Source organism: Ptiloglossa arizonensis, chromosome 5 (genome assembly GCF_051014685.1).
Source record: "Ptiloglossa arizonensis isolate GNS036 chromosome 5, iyPtiAriz1_principal, whole genome shotgun sequence".
Lineage (NCBI taxonomy): Eukaryota > Metazoa > Arthropoda > Insecta > Hymenoptera > Colletidae > Ptiloglossa > Ptiloglossa arizonensis.
Window position 1 is genome coordinate 27,842,599 of NC_135052.1, and position 10,229 is coordinate 27,852,827.

At 35.2% G+C, this 10,229-nt stretch overlaps 2 protein-coding genes across 4 annotated transcripts in view; one reads left to right on the forward strand and one right to left on the reverse strand.

Annotated features, from left to right (window-relative positions):
• Positions 1-5,996, forward strand: part of LOC143146636 (high affinity cationic amino acid transporter 1) — a 66,035-nt gene extending 60,039 nt beyond the window's left edge. For both annotated transcript variants that reach the window (XM_076311102.1, XM_076311103.1), the window contains 8 exons: positions 1,469-1,573; positions 2,069-2,447; positions 4,139-4,278; positions 4,994-5,096; positions 5,152-5,300; positions 5,371-5,537; positions 5,622-5,730; positions 5,804-5,996. In XM_076311102.1, the coding sequence (XP_076167217.1) occupies positions 1,469-1,573; positions 2,069-2,447; positions 4,139-4,278; positions 4,994-5,096; positions 5,152-5,300; positions 5,371-5,537; positions 5,622-5,730; positions 5,804-5,931 (1,280 nt within the window). In that variant the 3' untranslated portion in view covers positions 5,932-5,996. The remainder of the gene's footprint in view (positions 1-1,468; positions 1,574-2,068; positions 2,448-4,138; positions 4,279-4,993; positions 5,097-5,151; positions 5,301-5,370; positions 5,538-5,621; positions 5,731-5,803) is intronic.
• On the reverse strand, positions 1,042-10,187 carry Lds (transcription termination factor lodestar). Of its 2 annotated transcripts, XM_076311090.1 has the most exons (12): positions 9,638-10,187; positions 9,361-9,527; positions 9,065-9,289; positions 8,823-8,983; positions 7,411-8,749; positions 6,999-7,342; positions 6,739-6,906; positions 6,330-6,529; positions 5,285-6,249; positions 4,699-5,112; positions 4,144-4,406; positions 1,042-3,067 (listed from the first exon to the last, which is right to left on the reverse strand). In XM_076311090.1, exons 1-9 carry the CDS (start codon positions 9,805-9,807, stop codon positions 6,102-6,104), a joined length of 2,922 nt encoding a protein of 973 aa, XP_076167205.1. In that variant the 5' UTR covers positions 9,808-10,187; the 3' UTR covers positions 1,042-3,067; positions 4,144-4,406; positions 4,699-5,112; positions 5,285-6,101. The 2 variants fall into 2 exon arrangements, with proteins under 2 accessions (XP_076167205.1, XP_076167206.1); XM_076311091.1 differs by lacking the exon at positions 1,042-3,067 and having other exon boundaries at positions 4,302-4,396.
• Between the last annotated feature and the right edge of the window lie 42 nt (positions 10,188-10,229).

Genomic DNA, 10,229 nt, shown 5'->3' on the forward strand with positions numbered 1-10,229 from the left:
TTCAATTTTTCCCCCATAGGAGAATGGAAAAGTAGTAAAAGGAGAAACCCCATAAATTGAGAATTTTTTTTTTACGTAAAATAACATTTTCTGGGCGTTGAAACCTGCGGAAACGAAATAATGAGTTACTCGAATTTTGAAAAAATTGGTTCAACTTGTAATTACATAGAATGCATTTTTCAAAACGATGCAGTATACAATTTAAATAATCTGAAATTAATTCGTGGGCGGGTAACAATTGGTCGTGCAGAGCTGTGCATCGAGAGTAGGCTTTAATTACTCGATACTTAATCGCGGAATTTTAATTATTGATTTTGATTTTTTTCGATAAAAAAATATTCTCAAAATTAAACAAAATATCCAAAACGAACGGAAAAAATTTCGGTATAAACTAGTTCTATTTTACGAAAATTATGAAATAATGCAATTAAAGGAAAAACTTGAAACCAGCTATACATGTACACCTAACAAAGTTTTCCAGTTTGTTCATTAAGATATATATCAGAAGAGAAAAAGAGGTAGATATCGAAACCACTCGATGATACGAACGTATTCAGCTTAAAGTTAATCACGGGTATTAATTTATTCGATGGATTGAGCCTCCATTTCAACAACTTTGTTGTAATTAAATATCTTGATCTAATCTTTATATACAACCGATGTCGTGTATTTATCGCTTACTATTGCGATATTGTACTCCATCTTACACGTAATATTCTTTGACATTGTTAAGTAAAAAGGATCGACTCGTTATTAAATAATATGAAATAAGTCGTAAAAAGACCACGTAATTGTACCAATCTTCTTTCGTATTTAGTTTTGCGTATTTTCTAGCGAATATGTGAAAAATTTAAATTCAATTATAAAGACGAAATTGTTTACATTACGTTTAAATTGTTCCAATACGAATGAATTTGTATCCTAACACTTTTCGAGTATTTGAAAAAGAAAAATAATTATTCCATTCTATCTTCTAAGTATGAGAAACATTGGTACAGACTTTATCGATAATTCTCTATAAAGTTCTATAACATTAGCAAATTGTTTAAACGTCATCGTAACTTTTCACAATACTGCTCTTAAAACTTCGATTATTAGGCGAATGAAAAAGAAAAGAATACTCGACATTTTGTCTTTAAATTAAATAGATTCCGTAAAAAAGTTCTCGTCCAAAACAAGATGTCTACTTTTCCTTTAGAATTAGGCGAGTCTCGATTAATTACCCTGTCCGACACCATTTGTGCCTTTCAATAACCAATGGACGATCCTTGTAGAGCTATACTTCCCAAAAAAGAATCAACCCCAGTTTTCAAAAAAAAAAGAGAGTGATACATTAATTCGACTTCCGTAACTCAACAAGGATCGTCCACTGGTTATTGGAAGACAGAAAGAAGTTTCAATACATCGAATGGTGTTATTTATCGGTGAATTTGTACTTGATAATTGAAATTTTAATCGGTTGTCTCAGCTGCGCTGGCATTCGGAGCAAAGGAATCCTCGCGGGCGAATAATATCTTCACCTTTGTGAATCTCTTAGTGGTTCTTTTCGTGATAATCACTGGATCGTTAAAAGGTAATTTTGTCGTCACCTACTAATGCACGCGTGTTTAAAAATTCTTAAAACTTTCAATTCTTTGATTCAAATATACCGTTTCGTAAAGAATAATTTTCACGTAACATAATATTCGTTTTACAGAACGTTGATATAACGGGTGTGTCTACATAACAGACGTTCTATCTTAATTTTTAAAACTATTAATACACCCGTTCGTGAAACATAATTTTCATGTAATAAAATAATCGTCTTATAGAATGTTGACATAACGGGTGTGTCTACATAACGGACGTTCTATCTTAATTTTTAAAACTATTAATACACCCGTTCGTGAAACATAATTATCCGTTCATATAATAAAATAATCGTCTTATAGAATATCGACATAACGGGTGTCTCCGTATAACGGTGGTTTTACAGTATTTTGAAAACACATTGGATTGAAAATTAACCGCGGAGACGCGAACACGGATTCCGACTAATCGACTTTCGTTTAACATCTTACGTTTATAGCTGATATACGCAATTGGAAAACGACGCCCACGTGCACGGACAAGGATTGCAAGCACGGTACCGGTGGATTCGTGCCTTACGGCATAGCAGGTATCATAACCGGCGCGGCTACGTGCTTTTACGGATTCATCGGTTTCGATTGCGTCGCGACCACCGGCGAGGAAGCAAAGAACCCACAGAGATCCATTCCCATAGCGATCGTCGCTTCGTTGACGATCGTCTTCTTGGCGTACTTCGGTGTCTCCACGGTCCTGACCATAGCTCTTCCTTACTACGAGCAGGACACGAACGCACCGTTCCCGTACTTGTTCGAGACGTTCGGTTGGAACTGGGCGAAATGGGTCGTCACAATAGGTGCCATATGCGGCCTGTGTGCGAGGTAATATACACCTGGTTCTTCAAACTGTCGTTGCGCAAATTTTCGTAATGTTGGATCTGTCCATAAGTCGGTGTGATTTTATCAAAAGTGAAACGTTTAAGTTTCTTCCTTAAATATTTGTTATAAATTCATTTACAATTGATATTCTGGTATTCTGTACCATTTTTAACAACTTTTTCCCGAGTTGATCGTTACAAATTAATTTACAACGTATTCTCCACCATTGTTAACAACTTCTTTCCGTGTTGATCGTCACAGATTACAAATAAATTTACAAATTAATTTACAACGTATTCTGTACCGTTGTTAACAACTTCTTCCCGAGTTGGTCATTACAAATTAATTTACAACGTATTCTGTACCATTGTTAACAATTTCTTCCCAAGTTGATCGTTATGCAAGACTCGTCCGACTTTGGCCACGTGACTCATCGTTCGTTTAAAAATTGCCCTCCTTGAATCGAAAAAACCATTTTTATCCTGTTCCGTTGACAATACGATCTTCTCCGCGCAGTGTAGAAATATTGCAGGCCGCTTCGACCACTGTAGAACCATGATCAAATTTGTAAAACAAAACGTGTTGAAGATTTTCACTTTCGTTCACTCGACGCGCCATATTTCCTGAAAAATTAATCGCTTTGTTACCGACACAGCACGGATAGGTAAACAATCGAACAAAAGAAGAAAACATAAAGCTATCGAATGACTTATGAAACATAATTGCTAGACAATTATTGTGCGAGAAATTTAATTTGCAAAAAAAAAAACTGCACAAACCTAACCCAAACCTAACGACCAGAACCAAAACATAATTACACACCCTGAAAGTATTGGGTTGTTCGGAAAGTCATTTCGTTTTTCAAAATGGAGAATATATAATTTAATCAAATGTTTATACACTCTAAAAAAATTGTGTTTCATTTTCACCAAAATGACTTTCCGAACCACCTAATATTTATTAGAACCAGGAGTGTATATTTCGAGTCCAAACACGACTTTGTTCGGGATATTTTTAATTAGATATAATTAACAATTTTTTAAATAATTCCTACAAAGTATAAAGAAAAATTGTCCGAATATGATTGTTTTTGATTTTATTTTTATCGAAAGAATCTCTCTGACCCAAAAATATAAGTTTCGTGTTCTCACACGTTTCAGGTACAAATTCGCTACCATCCCTTCTTAAAGCGTTTTATTAGATACATATATATGTTGCAAGTTTCAAGCTTATCGGTATCAATGTAGTTCTGCGGCATGAATGCAAAGATAGGGCTTTGTACAATATCTTATTTGCCTTGTGGTTTGCAAAATAATCTAATAAGATAACACTCTAAGCGTTTCGGTATCGTGATTTATGCGACCGATTAATTTTAATGAGTTTTATCTTCGATGTAATTGTAACTACATACTATCTCGTTTAAGTATATTGAAAGCTGTCTGAAATGTTTGCAAATAATGTTTTATACATCGCTTTGTGAAACAATTTTAGTAATTAAAATTGCTAAACTTAAAATTCTCTAAGAGATCAATTATTTTTTTTTTTTTTAAATAATAGAGCACACGGTAGAATACATCGCAAAGAAGTATTTTCGCACAAATTTACAAATTACAAAAACTCGGTTACAAGGGCTCTTTCGTTAATTATTTGTACTTAGTTTTGTATATTGTTGAAAATATATTTCCCTTCCGTAGCTTACTGGGCGCTATGTTCCCGTTGCCTCGAATACTTTACGCAATGGCCTCCGATGGACTGATATTCGAGTGGATGGGAAAAATTAACTCGCGTTTCCATACACCTATGATGGGCACCTTCTCAGCAGGAATTCTTACAGGTTGGTACCTTTTACTGGTCGTCCCTTGTCTTAGGTATTTCTTTCGATAATTCTTCGATGCAGTCCTACCCGCATTTGTATCAATATTTTTCCATTTTTCTCAACAAGAGTGAACATTCTCCATGTCCCTGAAATAAAATCAAATTGTATTCTTATTTTTGTAAACATCTCTTCAATGTTTTCATATTTTTTTATTTAAACCTTTCATACGTTACATAAATATTATTTGGCGGTAAATTGTTTTTTGTCGAACAGTATTAAAAACTCCTTATTACAGCAATTCCCCGCTTAAAGGTAGAATTTTAGTACAAGATTATATACTGGGTTGTTCAATAAGTTGTGTCGAACAACAAAACTTATTGAACAACCTAGTATATCTTTAACCCAAAAGTGTTCTTTATTCTCGATGTTGTAACCTACTTGCTATCCTTTTCATGCGACCAGTTCAAGTTTGATCAGTTGCGAGAAAAAATTCCCCACAAACCCTTGGTTAAAGATAACTGGTGACCCTGGTTTTCGATCTTAAAACAAGAAACTACTGTACTTGGTTTTCGGTTAAAACTATTTCGTTACAAATGGAAAATCCAATAATATTTCACAAGCAACTCTGGTGAAGTCAAAACATATCAATATTATTATCATTATTAATTTGTATTTCGGTATGAGCCCCTGTGCAAAAGTACACGACCAAGTGCGTAAGTACGTATGATTTTAGGTGTATTGGCCGCGATGTTCGAATTGGATCAACTCGTGAACATGATGAGCATTGGAACGTTGCTCGCTTACTCGATTGTTGCAGCCTGCGTACTGGTTCTCCGGTAAATACTCGGATACCTGCACAAAACGTAAAAACGTTAACTATAAACGTTACAGGTACGAGGAGAGCGAAGCTTACGAGAAAAAAGGTGACCACGATCCAAGAACCTTAACGTTCATTGCGAAACAGTTAATTAACGCCAATGAATTAAAGCACTCTACGAAATTAACGTCGCAAATCGTGACATACCTTGTAACGTGCTACCGTGAGTGTGATTAGCTCTTTGGTTAACCATCCTGTTCTAATTCTTGTCCTAATTGATATTTATTTTACAGTCATCCTATGCGTTTGCATTGGTGCTATAGTCTCGTTGTGCGTCGAAGACATTTCAAACGGCAGGACCGTAGTTATCGTTCCACTCGTAGTTTTAGTATTTGTTTTATTAATCACCCTCGCATTTATTTATCTTCAACCAACCTCTGGAAAGAAACTCACGTTTTCGGTATGCATTGTGTCCCCCGCCGAGGTCGATCGATTAAAATATTTGCTTCGATCCAAACACGTTCTCCATACGTAATTTCCCCAGGTTCCATTGGTGCCGTTTTTACCGGCAATCAGCATTCTCATAAACATTTATCTCATGATGATGTTGGACAAGATGACGTGGTTGCGATTTATAATATGGATGGCGATTGGTAGGTGAACGACGTGCCGATGGAAGATTATAAAATCAGCCACCGTGATAAATGAATTTGTTTCTTTTCGTAGGACTCGGTATATACTTCTGTTATGGCATTTGGTACAGTAAAATAAGAATAAAGAAATGCACGAAACCAGCTACAAATGGAGTTATTGAAGAACCATGGAGCAACGACGACTTTCCCAGATTAACATGACAGTTTCTCCTGTATTTTATATTTGTAATAAAAAGTTTGTACAAGATTAAATATTTAATTTAACGATAAAACTCATTCAATTCTGAACCAGTTGAATCCGTAAAACGACATCCTAAATTTGAATAAACCGTACGCGTTAAAAAAATACCTATCGAATGTAATATCTTTCTTTAAAGAGCAAATAGAGATTTCAAATCGTTGAGCGAGAGTTTCGTGGTGACAGAGTTTTTATCGCCGCTTAAAATGTTTTGGGCCAATTCCATTTTTTTCTCTTGCAAATGTTTGATGCGCTCTTCTATCGTATCCTTACAAATGTATCTGGAGAAAAATTTTCAATAAATGATGTAACGTTCTCGTAACTCTCGAATATCGACGAGAGAAAAATTACAGTTACTAACTTGTATATAAAAACATCTTTTTTTTGTCCGAAACGATAAATCCTATCTTGGGCCTGTACTTCCAGTTGCGGATTCCAATGAATATCTATTAGGAGCAGATGATTTCCACCTACCAAATTTAATCCTACACCGCCAGCAGTGAGCGAAAGTAATAATATTCTCGGACTTTTATCTGGAGCGTTAAACGAGTCCATTATACCCTGCAAATATATTACATACGATAAAATACAAGGTATTGTGCGAAGCTGAGAAGTTGATGTCTGAAAGGAATTGTTTATCGTATCGTATCGTATGTACTAATCAATTTTCTATGGTACTGCATTCTCCTTAACCCGGAAATGAGGTTTCCAGCACCCAGTTATAGCTGCTATTAAACATCATCAATGATTATTTCATAAAAGAAAATTACCTGTCGGTCCTTGATGGGTACATTGCCCGTGAACATACTAAACGTAGCACCTTTTATCGAAGGTAGAAACGACGCCACAATTTTCAGCGTAGCCGCCCATTGAGAAACAATGATTAATTTGTCGTTTTTTTGCAAAATTTCTTCTACCGTACCAAGCACTGCTTTCATCTATGTACAAGACAGGTTGAATGCAGACATGTAAAAAAAGAATTATACACGAAAGTTATTTTGTGATTTGGAGGATTTATACGATGACTCACCTTGGAACTTATACGATTAGATTTGAAGACAGGATTTTTGGACGTAAGTAAATTAGTAGCAACTCTATGATCAACACCCATCTCCTGCTCGTCTACATCTTTGTTGTCGTTGGAATCCTGCAACGTTATATTATTTATTTGTAATAATATGTTTGGATCCATATTCTCTGTCTCCGTTATTCCACTCTCCATCATATCCTCTTGATCCAGCATCGAGTGAATAAGCGTCGGATGAACGCAAATTTGACGTAATCTAAGTAAAAGGACCAAGATTTCGTGCGCTTTAACGTCGGCATGTAACGATAATAATTTATTCTGTGCTTTTGTGAATTGTGTATTCTTATCTGAAAATGAAATCATGAAAGATCAATACAATGTAAGATTAATACCAATTTCTATCGATTCCACTCACTTGGATTCGAAAGAAAAGCCGGTTTGTCATATACTCCGCCAGCTAAATCCATCATATGATCTTTTTCTGCTCTTTGCGCCAGAAATTGCGCGAACAACGTGCGAGAATAAATTAAAACTTTTTCGTATACCAACTGCTCCTGTGAATCGAGCACTACGGATACCTCCTCTACCATTTTATCGGGTAAACAATCTAACACACCTTTATCTTGAAGCTCTTGTTTTGTTCTATGCAACATTAATGTTTTCATTAATGTTGCCAATCTTTGACGACCAGTGGCATTTTTATTATCTACCCAACGCTTCCATACTCGTAAATCATCGAAAGGGCTACATCTGAGAAACTTTAATATCGAGAATAAGTCCATTTCCTTGTTCTGAATAGGTGTACCAGAAAGAGCCCAACGTTTACTTGCTATGAGACCGCATACAGCTTCGGATGCCTGACTTTTGTGATTTCGAATTACGTGCGCTTCGTCGAGTATTACACGGTCCCAATGAATCTTATACGTCATAGACTTGCTCTTAAATTCACGGCTTAATATATTGTACGTTGTAATGACCACGTCGTTTCTTGCTAATCTTTTCGGCACACATTCTCGGTTGGTCCCATGATAAACTTCAATGGAAAGTAGACCTCGCTTACACCTCTTGAGTATTTCATTTTCCCATTGCGATAATAGAGACGCTGGACAAACCACGAGCGTTCTACCTTTATGTCGTAACGCTGTTTTGGAATCTGTCCACTCTTCGTCACTGCTTTCCTCCAGATCATTACGTTCTTTTGCAGCTATGATTAACGATATCATTGTTAAAGTTTTACCTAGACCCATATCATCGGCAAGAACGCCACCAGGAGGTCTTTGTTGTTCTCTCCACATTAACCATGCCAATGCGTGTTGTTGGTGCGGCATTAACTGTATTTTTAAACCCCGTGGATCAGTTGCCTTCTCATCCTCGGATGGTCTAGCTAGGAGAGAACCGTGCAAATCTTGCAGTCTATCGGCTGTTAAAGCTAATTCCTTATCTAACGTTGCTTGAGCCTTAATCCCAAGATCTTTAGTTTTCGGTGATGGCTTCAACTCTGTCTGTGTACTATCTATATCGTTATCAGAATTAAACATTTTAAAACTCAATTCCTTCCAAGTGTTAATTTTTTCTTTGATAGTAGATGCTTCTTCTACAAAAGAATGCGACTGAATTTTAATAGGTTGCGTTAAAGGTGTATTTTCCAATTCAATCGCAATGTCTTCTATTTCTTTTTCCTGTATTACAATACTGTCGCGCAATTTTTCGCCTTTATCTGGTAGTAAATCAATGTTACCAGACTCGAGCAACATCTAGAAATACAATGTCTAAGCTTTAAAGAATGTACTTTACTTTTTATTCTCACATATTAAGTAACAAATTTACCTTTGTCTTGTGTAGCTGATTCTGTAAATGTTCCATTTTACAAACAAGAAGAGCTCTTTTTTGGGCAACCATTGGATCTATATTACCAACTCCAATTTCTTTTTTTGCCAGAGACATTGCAATTTCAGATTCTGAATTACTTTGTTCATCTATATTAGAATCTGCAAGTCAATGTAGCATTCAATTAATCAAATTAACTATATAAAAGTCTGTTGCAAAAGAATAAATATTTAAACACAAACTGGACAAAAGCTGTTGATCTTTGGTTTTTCTTTCGGATGAATTTGTATTTGTGGACTTAATGTTGATATTTTCTTCTATTACGCTATTATCATTTGACTTATCTTCCAATGTGATACTACAAACACTAGTTTCCATATCATTTATACTTTTCATAGTGGCATCCAAAAATTTGTTTTTTCTTTTTGTCTTTTTATTGTCTTCTCCATTATTCTCCTCACTATCATCTATAAAATAGCATAACCGAAATATTAATTCAATGTCGTTACAATACAATACTCTTATCAACGCAAAATACCATTTGAGGTAGTGTAATCCATGTCATCCTCATCGTTAGAATTGGATAATAAAAAATTATGGTCTTTACTGTCACTGTCCTCTTCATTGTCAGAATGAGGAATATATTTTTTAACTTTATGTTCAATCTCCTTTTCTGTTAGTAACGATTCCTTGGACTTAGTCCACCTAAACATTAAAGAACAAAATTCAATATTAAACATTCCAACAATTACTAACGAAATTAAAATGAAATTTGATGAATGAAAACAGTACAAAGTCTCGAAATATTTACTTACATTTCAGGCGTCAAATTTCTAGAGACATTAGTGCTACTCCCACTGCTATCGATCACAATGGTTTGCTCTTTCCCGTTATTTTCATCAACATCCTCGTCACTGTCAGAAATGACAAAGGATTTTCTGTCCGTAAGAGGCGAATTACGCCACCGACTGAAACTTTTATCCATTCAAGCTCTTGTAAATTTTAGTAATTTTACAAAACCTGCTATTCACATAGAAAACAGAAATATGTTAGTTCTTCTTAAATGCACGTATTACTTATCCTAGCCACGAGAAAAGTTTAACCGAATTTTTTAAAACTGATAAATATGGCGCGTCCATAAACTATGCAAGTGCCTAGTATGGCTTAAATGACTTATCGTGATCTATAATAATGTACAATGTATGATACCGTTTCCATAATGGTATAAAAATTGCATTTCAAATACCGATGATCTTAATTAATTGAACAAAGATCAAGTAAAAATGCGCTTAAAGAATTCCGCGATTCAGATTGATATTTCTTTACTGTGTGTCCTACCACAGGACACACTAAATCTTTAACTTTTGCAATGGTGTCTCACTGTGAATATAACCAAGAAATTTAATC

Excerpts from the sequence above, each read along its gene's own strand:
- Lds (XM_076311090.1), bottom strand. The coding sequence starts at position 9,807 with ATGGATAAAAGTTTCAGTCGGTGGCGTAATTCGCCTCTTACGGACAGA. Across the intron at positions 9,528-9,637 it reads AGAAATTTGACGCCTGAAAT|GTGGACTAAGTCCAAGGAAT; the intron begins GTAAGTAAATAT and ends TTTAATGTTTAG. Across the intron at positions 6,907-6,998 it reads CTAATCGTATAAGTTCCAAG|ATGAAAGCAGTGCTTGGTAC; the intron begins GTGAGTCATCGT and ends TCTTGTACATAG.